The sequence below is a fragment of the Trematomus bernacchii genome, unplaced genomic scaffold (assembly GCF_902827165.1).
Source record: "Trematomus bernacchii unplaced genomic scaffold, fTreBer1.1, whole genome shotgun sequence".
Lineage (NCBI taxonomy): Eukaryota > Metazoa > Chordata > Actinopteri > Perciformes > Nototheniidae > Trematomus > Trematomus bernacchii.
Window position 1 is genome coordinate 13,191,180 of NW_022987828.1, and position 18,680 is coordinate 13,209,859.

At 38.2% G+C, this 18,680-nt stretch overlaps 1 protein-coding gene across 4 annotated transcripts in view; it reads left to right on the plus strand.

Annotated features, from left to right (window-relative positions):
* Positions 1 to 18,680, plus strand: part of kcnh1a (potassium voltage-gated channel, subfamily H (eag-related), member 1a) — a 49,646-nt gene that overhangs the window by 907 nt on the left and 30,059 nt on the right. For 3 of the 4 annotated variants that reach the window (XM_034152370.1, XM_034152366.1, XM_034152367.1), the window contains exons 2-8: positions 1,241 to 1,580; positions 5,440 to 5,466; positions 7,863 to 7,986; positions 13,076 to 13,182; positions 14,803 to 14,931; positions 16,253 to 16,371; positions 17,044 to 17,436. In XM_034152370.1, coding sequence (XP_034008261.1) covers positions 1,508 to 1,580; positions 5,440 to 5,466; positions 7,863 to 7,986; positions 13,076 to 13,182; positions 14,803 to 14,931; positions 16,253 to 16,371; positions 17,044 to 17,436 — 972 coding nt within the window. In that variant the 5' untranslated portion in view covers positions 1,241 to 1,507. The remainder of the gene's footprint in view (positions 1 to 1,240; positions 1,581 to 5,439; positions 5,467 to 7,862; positions 7,987 to 13,075; positions 13,183 to 14,802; positions 14,932 to 16,252; positions 16,372 to 17,043; positions 17,437 to 18,680) is intronic. The other variant, XM_034152369.1, reaches the window with a different exon arrangement.

Below are 18,680 nucleotides of genomic sequence, written 5' to 3' on the forward strand. Positions count from 1 at the left end.
GTATTTTTAGTGTGTGATGTTTTGAAGGATATATTGTCACCAGGAGTTTATTTGAGGTCCGTCTTAGTATGGGCACTGCAGGGTCCAACATATTTGAACGGGATTAATGAGCGTGTGAAAAAGTATAGTCTTTAAAAAGGCCAATTCTACTGCAGGAAATAAAAATCCTAATTTCTCGGTTTTGCTGCACCTTTGGGACACCCATTTCAAGAACCTAAATGTAAGAGACTAATCCATGAAAAATTAACTAACAATCCTCCTGGGTGCTCTGCAGGAAGCTTCCCTGATAGTTTTTCTCTGTTTTATAGATGTGTATATACTGAAAATGTTAAACACAGTTTTAATCTGCTTTTCCATGCCTGAATCCTGCACACTGTCATTTAAGAGATTAATTGTTAGTTAGACAAGGTTTTCGAGGTTTAGGGACTGAAATATTGTGTCACATTTCGCTGGAAATAATAGACAATTTGCAGTCATTTCCTCCTCTGTTGTCTTTGGACTTTTCCTCCTGCCCACCGGTCTTCAAGAAATTGAAGGTTTGCATCAGCCTCTTAAAACCAGATAGATCACCTAAACACAAAACAGAACACAAAAAGAATAAAGAGGTGATATAGTTGACAAGCATAAAAATCCATCATCGTGTTTTCCTTTTTCTGCGACGTAAAAGATCCTTAATTTTGATTATGGAAATATCAGCAACATTTAGACCAAGTCTCAAAAAGGTAAATGCACAAAGGTTAGTTAGTAGATTTGTGATTTGAACAATATATAATCTAATGTTTTGTAATCAAACTCTTAATCTATAAAGTAACAAGTATCTGTAATTGTTCAGATCTGCAATCGTATGTAAAGTATACAATATTCCCCTCTTAATGCTAGTGTAGCAGGTGCATAAAGTGATAGAAAAGGACAACTTGAGTAAAAGTAACTCAATATCTTTCTTTTTGATTTGCCTTTTAAGAAATGATTTCATCACAAGGCATACAAAACAAAATAAACACTTAAATATACATAAACTAACTACACAACAGTCAACAAATGAGGAAAAGAAAAACAAATAAAGAAACATTAACTTATATGAACAGCTTTACAAATAATGGATACAACACTAATCCTCATACGTACATTACTCGTCAGATCTTACCTCATTGTCATTGTAAATATCAAAGTCTTACAGTACAGTAAATAGATTTTAAAGGAGTCAGTGAATTAGTAGTTAACCCTTTGTTTCCTCCGGCAGATGGCGCTGTAGGTCCTGGTTGGGGCTCCATGCAGTGGAGCAGAGCCCCGGCCCCTCCTGCGCGCTGCACCCATGCAGGCGTTGTTTTCGTCTCCTGGATGATGAGGTGCGTAAAGAGGCGCCAACGCACCGGGCTGAGGAGGCACACACACACATCTCCTCTGCAAGAGCATCCACGCAGCGCCTCAAGGACCGCAGAGACCATGAAGACCAGCGGCAGCTCGAGGAGTACAGATTCACCTGCAGACGACTGAGTGAAGAGGCAGCATGGCGGGGGGTCGGAGGGGACTTGTGGCCCCGCAGAATACTTTTTTGGAGAATATTGTGAGACGGTCCAACGGTAAGGATGAGGATTAATATGCTACCTTGAAATTAAAGTTAAAACTGTAAAACTAAATATATATGGTGCATAGACATGTGCATTGATTGTTCGTCAGCCTGTCTAGAGAAGCCACTTAACTAATTAACGAAATTAGAAAAACGATGGAGGCTAATTAGTGATCGAGCCATTACCTTCATGCGCATTTAAAAGTTCGTTATAAACAAAAACTTCAACTTCACATTTCCATTCATTCTAGTTATAATATTCAGTGCGTTTTCTGACAAATCTCCTGTTCCCAATACGGAGTCCCTGCAGGAGTGCGTTGAGAGAGAAAGCCAGTAACAATCAGACATTAGAGGTAGCCTTCTACTGATTACATAAAGCCACTGGAAGCCTTCATTAAACAATGAAATGGACCAGAAATATGCAAACATAATCAAGTGTAATACTTATTTATCTCTAAAAACAAGTTATGTGCAAAGACACTAATCCATTTGTTTTTATTCACCACGATTTCCCCACTAGGCTACATATTGGTTTAAATGAAACTATTAAGCTTTTGTTGATATTGTCTTAGATCAGCTAATGCCTTATTAACTATATGAATAAGTCTTAAACATGAGGCCAACCTAAACTCAATCTGGGCTGAAATAAAACAGCATTTCTTCTTCTTTTCAATTTGTGCATATTAACATAACTGAAATGAGTATTTCCAATATCATTTGATTTTCAGTGGACATGAGCATTACCAATCCAACTATCCCAAGATAAAGGGGTTGGATCTATTAGGGGAAATGGATGAGAATGGTTTAATTGTTTTCACTGTATTGGATTTGATCTTAATTCATAAAAAAAGCAGTTTGAAGCACACATTTCAGACCTTTGTTAAAACCAGTGGATAAAACATTACATATCACAGTAGGTAGACTAACCACAAATGATGAGTTACTCATGTAAATTATGTTTATTTATATACTTTATTGTTCACATGGTAATGTTTTTCTTATAACTTGTTTTGTACCTGAGATACATGGGATTCATTTATTGGCCAATTGGTGCACAATATGGGGTTCAGAATGTGAAGCAGATATACTACCTATGATAGCTGAAATTTAGCAAACTTTGATAGAAATCTTGCAGTGATTTTGGAAATATGAGTGTCGGTAATCCTTTGGCTATGTATTATAAGATCAATCTGAAGTGACAGGACCTACTGGAGAGTTATGACACTGGACAGCTAGCTGTGAAACTAAACCAGCACACTGTGTGCGTTTCTGTCACGAACAACGTTTGGAGACAATTATGGACACACACCAGCTCATTGGCTTGACCTATAATGATTTCCCTTTTTAATGGGCTATAGTCAAAATTAAGTTTGGAGGTTCTTTCTTATAATGTATAATCGTGTCCCGCAGAGGTATGCCACACAAACTTGTGTGTTTGTGTATACACGTCTGCTCCACATATCTCCATTAAAATGTGTTATGACAGAAGGGAACAACTTGTGCGGAAAGGGTGAATATGTCTCTAGAGCCAGGCTTTCTTTAGATGAACAGTGTGAGAATCTGAATCCCTAAAGTGAATAATAAATAAATAATAAAAGAAAGGAAAATGTAACCTTTAAAAATAAAAGCACATGCATATGTTTTTCCTATGACCTTGGGCGATCCATGGATTTGCGAGGAGTAAATCTCTCCCAAGCTAGAAACAAAAGAGCTAAGGCTATAATCTGCAGGATGCCACTGAGACACAGTGGATTGACACAATTGACTTGTGAGAGACCCAGCGGTGGGTGGGCGTTCACAGACGATGAGATGTTCCTTTATTCCTTTCTTTCAATGTTCAAAATTATCGCGCTTACTTTTCTGTCTCTAATTTGGATTTTCATTTTGGCTCTTTTAGGTCACCGCCTAAATGTAACTCTACATTAAAACAGAAGTTTGTTATTACATAATATATGTCTCTTTATGTATAGGAGGAAATGCATATAGGTGCAACTATTAGCAATAATGATAACTTTGTTCCATTATAGTGTTTGTGAATAAGGCCAGTAAACAAACCTGGGCAATTTACAGGGACCTGCATCGAGCAATTTAACATTAATTTCACCCATCTTTAGGTTATCAGCACATTGGATGGGTGTTATCAATGGTTATCAGCCTCATATATATGGGTAACAAGGAGCCTGCTGCACCTGCTAGTAGGTTTGGACTGAATGGTGGAAAGCAGTAACAAAAGCCATTTAAAGTCTCTATCTATAACTAAATTATGTCATTAATCAATTTGTTTTATTATTTTCCACATCTAAAGGCCAGACTTCCAGCCATGGTGTTCGTGTCCAGTATGAAACCCAAACTTAATTTGTTATGACTTATTACAATGAGCTCATGTTGAAAACCGCAGCAAATGGGTTTCACTTTCACATTTGGGTAGAGGTAGTATGCCCATTTCCCCTCGTCTAAGCAATTAGACAATGATAAGTAACAACTGAATACGGTCGGCCATTTGACCGCATTCAGTTTTTGACCACCTAACATGCTGTTTGTCTCAGTGAAATCCGCAAAACCTACATCTTGTGGGTCTTGTTAATCCTATGTAGCTATATGGTGATGTTTATTCAGAGGTGGAAATGTTGAAAGGTAAGGAGCAGCAGGAGAATGTCAGTAGGAAGATAATGAAGGCAGTTCATTTTGCCGGTGAAGCAACAACTATTATGAACAACTAATTGACTCTGATGGCTCCAGTTGTGCACTATCCTGTGGTTCTGCTACACTACTGCATATCCACAAGGGACCCTTTAAATTCAATTAAACCTGCATTTACTAACTGTGGCAACTTTAGGGTTAGCTTAAAGTTGCAAACACAACATTGACATCTCACCTTTTAAGTTGACAAAGCAATATTGGCATTCATTGAAGTTGTGTGTCTTGCCAGTTGCTAAATTCAAGTCCAATAATCACTCAATTTCAGTGGCTCTCTTACCACTCCTAAGGGAAATATCGTTCTCTTCTCTGTCTCTTTAGCTGATAAATGCTTCAATATGTTTACCAGCTTGTCACTTACTGTCCCTGACTGCAGTTTGCTGCTGCGCAGGTAGGGTACAGTGGGATTTAAAGCCTTTTTTCACTGAAAAGAGCTTCCTGCTGCAGCCAAAAATAACCCCATGGGTGAACCAAAACAGTTAAGTTGCGGCCCAACAGCTAAACAGTGAGTTGAACAAGCCAATTAAATACATATTATGTTGATTTACATTGATTCAAATGACTACGTTTTGTAGTTATATGAACTTTGTAGCTCTATGGAGAATTTTTGCTTTGCTTAGCTGATTATTTTGGCCTTCTCAGCATTAAAATGGCCGACAAACAAAGTTAGCGACTACATTAGCTTAAGACGGCTGAATATTAGCGGCTAAAGAGCAAAGTTTCTCTCAGAAGTTGGTAAGAAAGCTATAAGAAGAGTAAATATAAGACCTTCATCTGTTGGCCAGAAAGATGACTTCAAATGAATGCCAAGTTTCACCATGTGTGCTGCATGTAGCCTAAGTAACTGTATGCTAATGCGTTAGCCGCAACAAATAATGCTAGCTGTGTGTCAGCTTGTTTCTGAGTTGATCTGCCCCTTAGTGGCTCAAAAATTATAAATGCATCTTTAATTATCATAAGTCTACCTTAATAGTAACACCTATTTCTGTTGAGCTTACGTTTTTTAATGAAACCGCTATTATTCTCATGTTAGCGTAGCGATAAACAGTGAGGATTGCCAATTCACAGTGTTGTATTTATGTTTTTGGTTGACACGTCCATTATTTTTTGTCTGACACTCAACAGATATTTCTCACTGTAATCTTTTAACCTTGTTTCTTTTTCAAATATTTCAGTTTGGACACTGTCACATAAACAGACAGGTACTATACAGTTTAGTTTGGTGTGCTGCTTATGTTTTCTTGACAGTATCTTTCTCTTTGTAATGTACCACTAAATGTTCTATACCAAATGATGTTGATTTACCAAACACTTAACTAATTACTTAGACATGTTAAGATTAATAAATAATTTGTTTAAATGATATGCAACACAGCAAATCCAGGGCTAATTATAGTACTGGAGCTTTGAACTTTCTTTAAGTTTAACATTCATCTGATCATTGTAAAATAACATGTTGGCATGGAACGTCTCGTGCTTCATATTTGTCGTCAGTTTTCTCATGCTTGTATTTGTCATTTCAAAGTGTTTTTATTTTGTGTTGACTGAATATTTTCTGTGCGTTCACATGTAATATGGGAAATGCTATTTCTATGTGTTTTGTGCAAGGTGTTTTTAACTCCTTCTCCTGCTCTTTCAACCCCGTGTCGTCACATTGTTGTAGTTTCTGCGCAGCTTTGGGAATTTCCATACAGGTTTTATTAATTATTTTGGTTTTACCCCCAGTCATCATCACATTTACTTTCCCATTTAAAGCCAGTACATTTTCCCTTTGTTTTCCTTTTATTTGCCAATTTTATGTGAATGGATATTAGATCGTTTTACTTTTAGATATGTTTAAATGTCAAAAATAATCCTGGAAATCAATCTCAAGTTTTTATCCCAGGAATGAACATACACAAATAAGTTATGCACATTTTGGTATTGAATGGTATTTATTTGATAAGAAATATAAAAATGGCCAAAAGCAGATGCCTAAATGAGTAATCGTGTCTAATTTGTCCATGAAGTCTTGCACAATTGTCCTTAAAGTACCACTATACTGCTTTAAAAGAATGTTACATTTTAAGCTTTAGTATTTTCATGTCTAAATTACACTCGTAATCAGTTGCATTCTTTTACAAAGCAAAAACTGAACAGTGGAATTATTTGCATATTTGTTTCAATCATACTTAAAGGTAGGGTAGGTAAGTTTGAGAAACCGGCTCGAGATACACTTTTTGTTATATTCCATGGAATGCTCTTAACATCCCGATAGCAATGAATATCTTAAGTGCTTTGACAAAAAATCCATTAAAAAATGTCACCTGTGGAAGCCGTAGTACTGTAAAAAGTACGACCAATCATTTTAGCCGGCCCGGCTAAAATAACTGGATGGCCTACCTGCCTGTCAGTCTTCCATCTGTGCACAAACTTATCTCGTGCCCTCATTGGTCATGTGCGCGTTTGTGTGTGTTGGAGGAGGGGCTCTGTAAGGAAGTGGCAGATTTTCTCCGGTTGTGTATTTTCAAATTCTAGCGATCTCGAGCCGGTTTCTCAAACTTACCTACCCTACCTTTAATCCAAAAAGCCAGTAACCAAAACCGCTGGCATTTTCCTTTTAGTTCATGAATAATGACATTTAAGAACAAATTGGAGTTTAAGTAATGACACAAGAGTAACAATAGTTGATGTTAATTATAAAAATGCTTATATTTTGAGAAAGGCTGAAGCAAAATACAAATGATTCAATGATCACTTAGGTTTATTTACAATTTCGACCATTAATATCTTTGCTTGAAGGCTTTGCTAACATTTGAATATGCTAAATTTGCCAAATGAGAATTAATGTACTCTGTTTTCATGACATTTAAAAATCGATGACCACGGCTATGAATATTTGTAGACTATACTGTCCAATAATGGATACCTAATTACTTCATACTATCAGCAATAACTCAGACTATTTAATCACAAACACAAGTACTCACTTGTTTCTCCCAAACACTTCTGAAACGGCGAGCTAAATTACTCTCAGTCTACATGGGAAATGTAGAATCCCAAGATGTTCCTTAAAAAATGAACAAGGAAATACTAATAAAAAACTTCAGGTAGCAGATGTTCGGATGTTTACTACATAACAAAAAAAATCTGTTTGGCCTACATTTGTGTGCCAGTGCTCCATATGGAGTGTGTAATGTGACCATCATGGACATTAATGAAACTCTTTGAAGTGTGAGAGAAACATTACAAAGCAAATGTGCATTTAAAGACATTTGTTAAATAAACATTCAGCACTATGAAGGAAAGTTAAATCATTAGTTTTGAAACCGAGGAATTTGTCTCAAGAATCTGTGAAATATTATTTTCAACAATAACACATTTTCAAAGATAGGCACTAATTTGTTTATGCCCCAATATTTGCTGTTTAGTTATGTCCCGTCATTCTTTGAAAACTCTTGCAATGTTTATTTAGTTGCAGATCCACAAAATCTTTGACTTTGATTTAGATTGAAAAACCTTTTCCCTACCCAAAACTACTTTGATATTGTTGAGTTTTTAGGAAATACTGCAACCCTTCAAGTGTATTCACCCTTCATTCCTGTTCACTTCTAAACAGATACCAACTTTGTCCTGGGAAACGCTCAGATAGTAGACTGGCCCATCGTCTACAGCAACGATGGTTTCTGCAAGCTGTCGGGGTATCACAGAGCAGAGGTGATGCAGAAAAGCAGCACCTGCAGGTAGGAACAATGCTCTGTCTGTCACAGTTTTTAAATGCTAAGGAGGTAAGATACTTGTTTCATAAAGATATTCACATGTTTATAGTTCACAGAAACTAATGAGAGAGCATATAAAACACAACTTATAAAGTAACGTTTACCAAACTCTAAAGAACGATACTAACCCTTTTTATATTTCGCTGTATTCGATATAAGTTCAAGATTAGCCAGTGGCATTATAAGAAGTTGTTTTGGCTAACCTACAGCTGTCTTCAATCTAGATGAGCCTCATCTTGGCTGGCACAGCTAAATAATCATGCTATTGCTAAAGTTATACAACAGTGTCAGATAGAAGATGACTTTTTCTACAAGTTTTTTTTAATCTTAAAAGTGCCTGCAGTAAAACACTGTGTGGAAGTTTCATTTAGATCCCTGTATCACATATAGAAATAGACTCTTGCTGCAGTGTTAGGTTTCTTCTGAGAATTCAATAGGTTTATGTGTGCCAAGAGGCCATTTTCAATGCTCTGTATCTTTTTGAGTGTGTTTGTATTTGCACTTCTTAACACCAGGCGGAGCATCCTTATTTAGAGGTAATTGGTATGAGTTATTCGAGGATGATAACCGGGTGCAGGTGTGTGCAGCTCTTCACTTTGCTCCAAGTTCCCTGTGCCAGTGCGTGTTTCATGTCTGTGGGTTTGAATCCTCTATGGAATATTTTGGCTTATTTTAAGAGAAAGGGATATGATGCTGAAAGTTCTCATTGCACAACTGCAGTGTTTTCAGATGTGATTCTCGTGCATAATGCCGTATTAATTAGCAGACTGAATGATGAGCTTATACATCAGCTGCTGGGCAAAATGTGTTTGCAATGTAAGGGCTGATATTAAGATGTTATGATGTTCATCATGTGAGATCAGTGTGTTGACATGGTGATATTTGATAATGAGCATTAAACACAAAATACAGCTGATTTCGATGTTATTCGTTTAGCAGTTCTTTAGCATTATGATGATAGTAGCAGATGAACAAATCAAAATGCTGCCGGAATATGTTCAGAAAATTGGAAATTAGTAAACTTCTTTTAGCTCTTTCTGTTCCCTTGTTTTGAAGTCAATGGGGTTTTTGAATGGGTTTTGTTGAAGCTTTTAAGTGTCTTAAAGGTCCCATATCATGGCCATTTCTACTGATCATAATTCCATTGTTGAGGTATACTAAAAATAAATGTATATTGTGCAATTTTCCAAACTCACATTGGTTTCTCATACAGCATCTCTGTATAGTATGTGTATTCACTCTCTGTCCTAAACGGCTTGTTGGAGCTCCTGCCCCCCCCCCCCCTCCCTGTGAGCCCAGTGGCCGTCTGCGAGACAGCGAGACACAGCGAAACCCAGCCTGAAACACACACACACCCGCAGCCTGGCTGGGAGTTTGTGTGTGTGCCCAGGCTGAGTTCCGCTGTGTTTCGCTGTCTCGCCGACCCCACACCAGTGAGCCAGCTCACAGTGTCCCGCTCCTCGCAGCAGCGAGCCTCGCAACGTCCCACCGAGTGTGTGTGTGTGAGGAAGTCCGCGGATTGGTCCAAACGTAACGGCTCCACGTAACGGCTCCACGTAACGGCTCCACGTAACTTAACGTAACGGCTCCGCAGATTGGTCCAAATGGACCAATTGGTCCAAATGGACCAATCTGTGGAGCCGTTACGTTAAGTTACGTCATCACTATATCCGAAATATGTCACTATACCCAAGAAGTAAACAATGGAAAAAGAGCAATCCCCAACGAGGCGTTCTGGGGCAGCATAGACAGGTCTTTTCTGTGTTAGAGTTTTACTCGCTACAGGGTGTACTTTGAGGGTTTGTCACTCTGCAGACCGTTTACATGCAGAAAAAGCTACATAACACACAAGGGGACGGGTAATAACCAGAAAAGCATGACATGGGACCTTTAAAAAAGGCTTTTGCTATGAGACTACAAAAAAGTCATAATGCCGAACAGTAGTCAATCTTTATCTCAGTGGTGACGTTGAAGGCACGAAGTGTAGTTCATTCATAGCCTAAAAATAATGGTGTTCATTTGTGAAATGTATTTGCTGAACAAAATAATTTCAATATTGAAAATGTTTGTTTGCAACAGAGCTGATTTTCTGCAATCATCCAAAGTTAAAATCACAATAAGGGATTCTATACTGAAAATAACGAGAATACCACTCACAATAAGAGTTAATACCATCACTTCAGTAAGACAGTTCATTAATCTTTATTTATTTCAAAGGAAGAAACCAGATGAATAAAACAGTAATCTGTGATGTAATCTGTGATGTAATCAGGTTGTAACAAACTGAAACTGCTGGCTTACAGCGTCCCGGGGTGCTCTCTCCAAAACTCCTCACATAAAGCAATAAAAGGGAATCTAAAATGAGTAGTATACCTATTCAAGTGAGTAAATTCTGGTCTATTTTGTTTATTGTGCTGGTAAAAGCATGCCAGTAAGCACTATATTAATAGGATCACATGGAAACAGTTGGTGCTGCCAGGATCCGTGGGAGATTTCTTGTGTTGTGGGAGATGGCGTTTGTCACAGCCAGCACTGCGGCTATTACTGATTTAGACCCCCGGGTCCCCGAGCATAAGCTTCAGAAGACTTGCCAATACAAATATTGAACAGAGTGTGTGAAGATTAATTTTAGGATTATTTTTAGGTTGCTGTGTGGAGCACAGTCTTGTGTCTGTAAGAGGAAGGGAACATACTTAAGCTCTATTGACTGTAATTGAGATCCAAAAGAAAATATTTATACTTTTTTCTATATGGTTTTGAATGTATAAATATCACCATACACTTCAGTAAATGACAGTTTACTTTGCAGCAAGGCACATCGGCCCTTGTAGTATTTACTGGAAGTGACAGGCAACATGCACATTGTATTTGAGAGCACATTCAATGACAGTGAATACAATCAGAAAACAATCATATTTTATTAATAAGCTCCAGACCTTAAAATGAATTAGTATTAAAGACTCCAAAGTTTTTGATTTTGAATCAAGCTGCCTCTGTTTTGAAATATATTGTGGTTCCTTTCAGATAAAGGTTTATTATTATGTGTTATACCTGTTTGTCCTGTCTAAACATGTTGAACAGTAACTAAGTACTTTTACTGAGTACCATGTTGAGGTAGTAAAAGATCTTCTTCCAACACTGAATGTGGGTTATTTATAAGTAGGTTTAATAGGTATAATTAACCACTTTTATTATTAAAATACACCTCTATGCCATGCAATCATTTGGTCTTTTTGAAAAACGTTATAAGTAACCGCAATAATACAGAAATCTGACATGAGTGTGCGCTTCCAGCAGAGCCTCATCATGATTGTTAATCATACAAAATTGAAATAACATAGATAACCAGTAAACTGTTTGTATGAAAGAATAATAGTACAAATAAATATGTAGAAACACAGATGCATAATGAAAACAACAAAATCTACATATTTCTATCTACAATTATCTCAGTGATGGGGAGGCGTGTGGCACAGTGGGTTGTGTGTTGGTTTTCGGTTCAGGGGGTCACAGGTTCAAACCCCACTGCAGTCAGCATGTCGTTGTGTCCCTGAGACACTTCACCCCAAATTGCTCCTGTGGGGATTGTCCACAGTATTGAGTATGTAAGTCGCTTTGGATAAAAGCATCTAACAAGTGACATGTAATGTAATGTAATGATGGATTTTCAAATCCAATTTATAAGAGAAAAATACTAATCGGTCAAAATCATAATCTTTGCCAGAGTAACATGATGTTTCCCTTTATCAGCCGGTGCATCTGTCAACACATCATATTTTGTAAGAGATACGTTTTCAACATGGGTAGTAAATGTTGACCATGTTTTGCCATTTTTCTGTGAAGTACCGAAATCTCCTCCAAATTCAATATAAACTCATACTGGATCCACTGGTTATAGGTAGGAGTGCTCATTTATCTCAGTTAAACAATACAAGAGGGTGCCATTGCATTTTTAAGGAGGCAAGAAAACATTTGGTCTTTCTTCTTAGCGTCAAAAAAACATCTCTATGAGTTTGATAACGAGGCCATAAAACATTCAGAGTGTGGATGTTTGATGTTTCTGAGGATGACTCAAACGTAAAATGTATGCTCATCTCCCCAGAGAGTTAAAGTCTAATATCTCTTCCTCTTCTGCTGCAGATGTGTGTGGTGGATCAAATATGTTTTTTCCTCCCCAACTGCTCTGTCTCTTCTCAATTATGTATATGTTTTTTACATTCTGTACTGGATCCCGTCAACATACAGGGACAAACCTGTGGGAATTGTTCGCGCATGACGAGGAAGTCATTTGAAGAATCGTGGTTTTTTATTCTCTTTCTTTGAAGCAAGTCACATTCCTCCCTGCTCGAAGACAGAGATTAGAACAGAGGCAGGACATTCATCAGTGATATTACATCAAGCACGGTCTGAAGAGCCTGTGCAGCGTCAGGATGTAGTCTCATTAAATGTAGCCGTCCTTTTTTTATTTCATAACAAACTCAGAGTTATATTTAGACCCTTCTGGAACAGGCTGCTACTGAGGGTGGCGGTAACAAGCAAAGTGAGATGAATGTCTCTGCACCGTGCTTTAATGTGCTCATGGATGCTTGACCCATCTTCAGGTCTAATTTGTTTTTTAGAGGTGCTTTCGCTAATTAGACTTCGGGCTGAATTTAGATTTTTTTATGCCATCAGGATACATTTCATTGAGTTTTAACCCACCTCTACTTCATATTTAATACAGTATAATTCTGCGATATGTGTCTATAAAGGTCTATAAATAGCACTGTCTGCACAATTTAAGTATAACTCGATAAATGGCAGATCCTTTTGTTGGGAAAGCATACAGATAAATATTAGAGGAAAACGTAGATAAGACATGAAAAGGTGTCATCAAAGAAACAAAAGAACGGAAACAAAGTACCACAGTGTATCCAGGGAACACTTGACAGCTAACACAATATGATAATCACTCATTCGAGCATTTCTCGCCACATTACAGAGCGGGCACGCTTGTCCAATGTGCCGTTGCCTATTAAATATTAAAATTGTTATATCCCTTTGTGTCTTCCAGCTTCATGTACGGGGAGCTCACGGACAAGGACACGACGGAAAAAGTGCGACTAACATTCGAGAATTATGAGATTAATTCGTTTGAAATACTGATGTATAAAAAGAACAGTAAGTCGCAACGCCATATGTGAGGAAACTAGGAAAATGTGAAGTTTTCCTCCACTCTCTTGTCATGCAAATGTATTCCGAGCTCCTGTAACGTAGTTCAAAGGAAGCCCAGCACATTTCTACCTCTGTAGAAATGTGCTAATTGGTCCAGAGCCAAACCTTCCTTTTGAATAAATATAGATGTGTGTGTGTTTCCATCTCCCCCTTCTGCTTGCAGGTGTTACAGGAAAACACGGGCAGCTTTTAAAGTCCCTTTGCAAACTGTGCAATCATATTTTTTACTGTTCGTGAACTCACTGTTATTTCCTCTAGCAGTGTGGTACAGATCATGCCCTGAAGCTTTTATTTAATGGGGCCCCATTATGCTCATTTTCAGGTTTCATATTAGTATTTTGTGCCTCTACTGTGAAGCTCTTTATTTTTCTCATACTGCCTGTGCTGCAGCACCTCTTTTCACCCTCTGTCTGAAACCAGAGCCCAGTCTGCTCTGATTGGTTAGCTGGCATGCTCTGTTGTGATTGGTCAACCGCTTAGATATGTCCCGCATATGTATATCACGTGTATACAATGTATATCACGTGTATACAATGTATATCACGTGTATACAATGTGTTGGAGCGCTAGCCAATAGAAGTGCGAGTGTTACATAGTGATGTGACTTTTAACGAAAGTAAACAAAGTAGTCCAATGGAGGCGTTTCAGGCAGGGGGACGGGGGGACGGGGGGACGGGGGGACGGGGGGAGAGAAACTCCCTCTGAAGGGAACTTTGGGACTTTACATCTACAAAAACACTCTTCAGAAATTCCAAAAAGCAACAAATAAGCCCCAAAGCCCCCGTCAGCGGGTCTTTTTTTTTTCCACAAAAAAAAAAAAAAAAAGTTTTTTTTAAATGTTTTAATTTTTTATTAATTCTTTTTCTTTTCTTTTTTTTTCTTTTAATGGAATGAATACCTATGGTGATAATTCAATGTAATACATCATTTTTATAGTCTGGTACCTGAAAAAGGTCAAATGGCACTGATGGAACCAGATATACCCAAATGTGCCGAAAGCTTATTCCGCCTGGAACTTTTTTTGCTAAACCTCTCTAAAAAGGTCAAATTTAACTTGTTTTGCCACAATCTTGATACAGGGTACTTATTATATGTTATAGTTTGGATTCCTAAAGCTTTTAGTCTACTAACCCATCATCCAAGGGTGGTTTTCACTATAAGTAATGGGTTTTTTGTAGGCGGAGGTAAGAATTTACCTTTTTTTACTATGTTCCATCTGAATTTACTCTGACTGAGAAAAATCTATATTGATTCTGACACTTCTACATCCAACTCACAGATGTAACCTTGCTTTGATAAAAGAAATTATTCATATAACCCTTTTAGAAGTGAAGTTGTAGTCATTTGTTTTGGGCATGTCATTTTCGAGCCTGAAACCTGAAAAACAGGCTCGGGGCTTAACAGGTTTTAAGAGAAGAACCATGTGTTTGTATATTCCTGTTTATTGTCAATTTTTGTTCCACCTCTCCAAATCTGTCATGTTCTATAACCCTGTTGATTTAAAATTAAAACTAATATAAAAATAAGCAGATGATGCAGCTGATTCTGTTCTTTTTATACTTTCAGGGACGCCGGTGTGGTTTTTTGTGAAGATTGCTCCAATACGAAACGAACAAGAAAAGGTGGTCCTGTTTCTTTGTACGTTCAGTGACATCACAGCCTTTAAACAGCCCATTGAAGACGATTCCTCTAAAGGTGAGAGTCCACAGGATACCTTTGTATAACTTCATGCCTTTTATCAGAGGAGGTTGTCTCTCTGAATCTCCCAATGAAAGTTATATCTACTCCATTGGGATTTAAATATGTAAAATGCATTTATATGAACACTTCATGGCCCCTACAATCCTTTAAAAATGTTTTCTACATTTACGAGAGGTAGAGGTAAAGTTTGTTGGCCACCGATCATCATCCAACCCTGTGCATTGTGCATCTGCTCGGGGGAAACACCCACTCAGTGAAATACACAGCCATCATGATGGTTTTCAGCACAACATGACTCACTGGACTGTAAAAGTGTTGCAGACTGCCAAAATAGAACACGGATCAGTACAACTAAAAACAGGCTACAGTGACAGAAACAGGATGTGGAATTTAATGAAATAGAGATTGTAGTTCAGCATCAACAGGTAGCTGCTGTAGAGGCTGTTGCACACTCTCTCTCTCTCTCTCTCTCTGTCTCTCTCTCACTCTCTCTTACACGGGCCATCGCCTGCAGGCAAAACTAACAAGCACCGGTTTGTGCTGCCTGAATAGAGAGTGGGTCTGAAGTGAGGCAAACACTGCAGTAGATCACATACACCAGGTTGGGACTGTTGTCTTTTTGAAATCATGGAGGCAATCTCTTTTTCTTAATAACAGATTTCCTGCTTAGTCAAACATTTTAAGGAAAAGGACATTTGTATATAAGATTGCAAACAACACAAAAAAATGAAAACTATCATTGAGCTAATTGGAAACTGCCTTTAAACTCCTAAAGAAAAATGAACTATATGCACTGAATGAAAAGAGTGATGTCTCCGGTTTTGCTGAAGTGATTTGGATAATTTGTTTTAAACTGGCAATGAAAATGTGACAGGAATGCAATGCTAAATTTGTTGCCTGGTCTTTTTGTACAATCAAAGTCCTTACGGATCAGTTAAAATGACTTGAATACACCAGAAAAATGAATATATATCAGCAGGGATATGATTTATGACCTTGATAAATAAAGCTGTGAAGTAGAATAGAAGCTTGTAAATAAAACCTTGATGGATTTTCACAGCCCAGAAACCCCAAACAGGTCCTTGTTAAAGACTTATTACTGCTCTACTAAACATTAACACTTAAAATAAACAAGATCAGTTACAGAACATGCTTTTTAAGAAGCTTCATTTAAGGTAATTTACCGACACAGATGCATCACCGTCTTTTCTCTCCTTCCACAAATCGTGTAGCTCGAGTGAATGTAAAATACCAGAAACGATCTTAAAAATCATCACGTAATATTGTGCATACTGTCTGTGTTTCTGATCCTCAGGCTGGGGAAAGTTTGCCCGACTGACTCGAGCGCTCACCAGCAGCAGAGGAGTCCTCCAGCAGCTGCAGCCCACAGTGCACAAAGGAGAAAACGTCCACAAGCACTCCCGCTTAGCTGAGGTACGGTGGATACATGAGATTTTTTATTTATGACTTGATTCCAGTAAAACAAATACTGTTATCTGTTTTATATCCTATATATATTCATGTTGCACTGTTGGAGGAGCCTGTGACTTAAGTTTTTCATTGCCATATCTACACTGTAGCTACCGTGCACATGACAATAAAGCCTTGAGTCGTTTAATAAGGAAGAACACTTAGTCCAGAACCAAGGTTTTTTGATATCATAAACACTTCTGTCCATATATGTGTGTTGAACCCCTGAGCTCTATGAAGTGTCACCACCTAAATACTGTATATTAATAGCACATACATCTGTTAATAGTCCAGATATTTATATATAATTATAACAATATATCGGTTCCTGACACCAACAAAGCATCTGTTAAATAGCACGACTGGTAGGTTTAAAAATATAAACAGTGTTTTTGCCTCCTGCTGTTTATATTTAATAATAATACATGACACTTATATGACATGACGCTTTGACAGAGAATAACACAAAAACGAAGAAAATACATAAAGAGACAAACAAACACAGAAAAGGGGGGGGATGGCCAGTGATTGAATGCGGTGGGTTTTGAGTGATTTTTTAGGTAGGGAATTTCATTGGGTGGGATTTAGTCACGTGTCTGTTTTTGTAAGTATTCCTGACTCACTGTCTTTCGGCAGGTACTGCAGCTTGGCTCAGAAATCCTACCTCAGTACAAACAGGAGACCCCCAAAACCCCTCCCCACATCATCCTGCACTACTGCCTCTTCAAGACCACGTGGGACTGGGTCATCCTCATCCTCACCTTCTACACGGCCATCATGGTGCCCTACAACGTCTCCTTCAAGACCAAGCAGAACAACGTGACCTGGCTGGTGGTGGACAGCATCGTGGACGTCATCTTCCTCGTGGACATCGTTTTAAACTTCCACACAACGTTCGTGGGCCCCGCCGGCGAGGTCATCTCGGACCCCAAGCTGATCCGCATGAACTACCTGAAGACCTGGTTCGTTATCGACCTGCTGTCCTGCCTGCCGTACGACGTCATCAACGCCTTCGAGAACGTGGACGAGGTGAGTTCTGAGTTTGGGCTGAGCGAGTATTTGATAGTTTTATATGTCATGACTAATATCTGCTAGTTACAGCTTCTCTGACGGGAGGATTTGCTGCTTTTCTTTATTTTAGATGATTGAAACTGAATATTTTATGGTTTTCAGACTTTTGGTCAGACATAAAAAGTAATTTGAATTTAAGTTTGGGAAAATGTGAGCTGGCATTACTCTGAGATATTAAGCAGATGTATTGATATGGAGCTAAAACAGCAAGTTTTCTGATTGAGTTGATCGCAACAATTTTGATAATTGATTATTTGTTTAGCCATTTTCTAATCAATAAGGCCAATCATGTCTTATTAAATACAATAAAAATAGTTTTTTATTTATCACTGTAAATGTAAAATATCTTTGGGCTTTAGACTTCAATACAATACAATTTGAAGAAGTCAACATAAAATGAGGTCAATAGCAAACTGCATTTTACGATTACTGTTTAAAAAAAAAAAAGGTTTTATCCCAACACATTGGAGAAGTTCTTCTTGTGCTCTGTCTGCTCAGTTGTTTTGCAACCTAATTGAGACAGATCTTCAGTCCGAGAGGGGATCATTTGTGAGGTGAATGACAGGTTATTAGGTTTCCATGCAGGCGCACAACCAGACGTAATAATGACGAGATGACAGCGACAATCAGATCCTGTTCTCTGGTTGTTGTTGTTTTATTACAGTGACAGTGGAAAAATTAGGTAGGAATGAGCAACATAATAATATGCTTGTTTGTGAATTCATAAATGTTCGACTGTAATGAGGAGTGTTTGCTGGAGAGCTATCACAGGATCTTGAGATAATTGGCACATTTTAATTGGGGAAAGAGCGTTACATTATTAAACAGAGGCGGCGTTCAGAGCTCGGCTGATGCCCTAAAACCATTAACACCTAACGACAGCTGACAAAAGGGCCGAGTCAGGATTAAAGCTGATTGTTTGTTATGGCGTGTGGTGCAGTGGGTTGTGCGTTGGTGTTCGGATCAGGGGGTCACAGGTTCAAACCCCACTGCAGTCAGCATGTCGTTGTGTCCCTGGGCAACACACTTCACCCCAAATTGCTCCTGTGGGGATTGCCCACAGTATTGAGTGTGTAAGTCGCTTTGGATAAAAGCGTCTAACAAGTGACATGTAATGTAATGTAATGTTGTGTTACCATCACTTTTGACTAGATACATTACAGTACACACACTTGTGAGAAAAAGGGTGTTGAGGTTTGCTG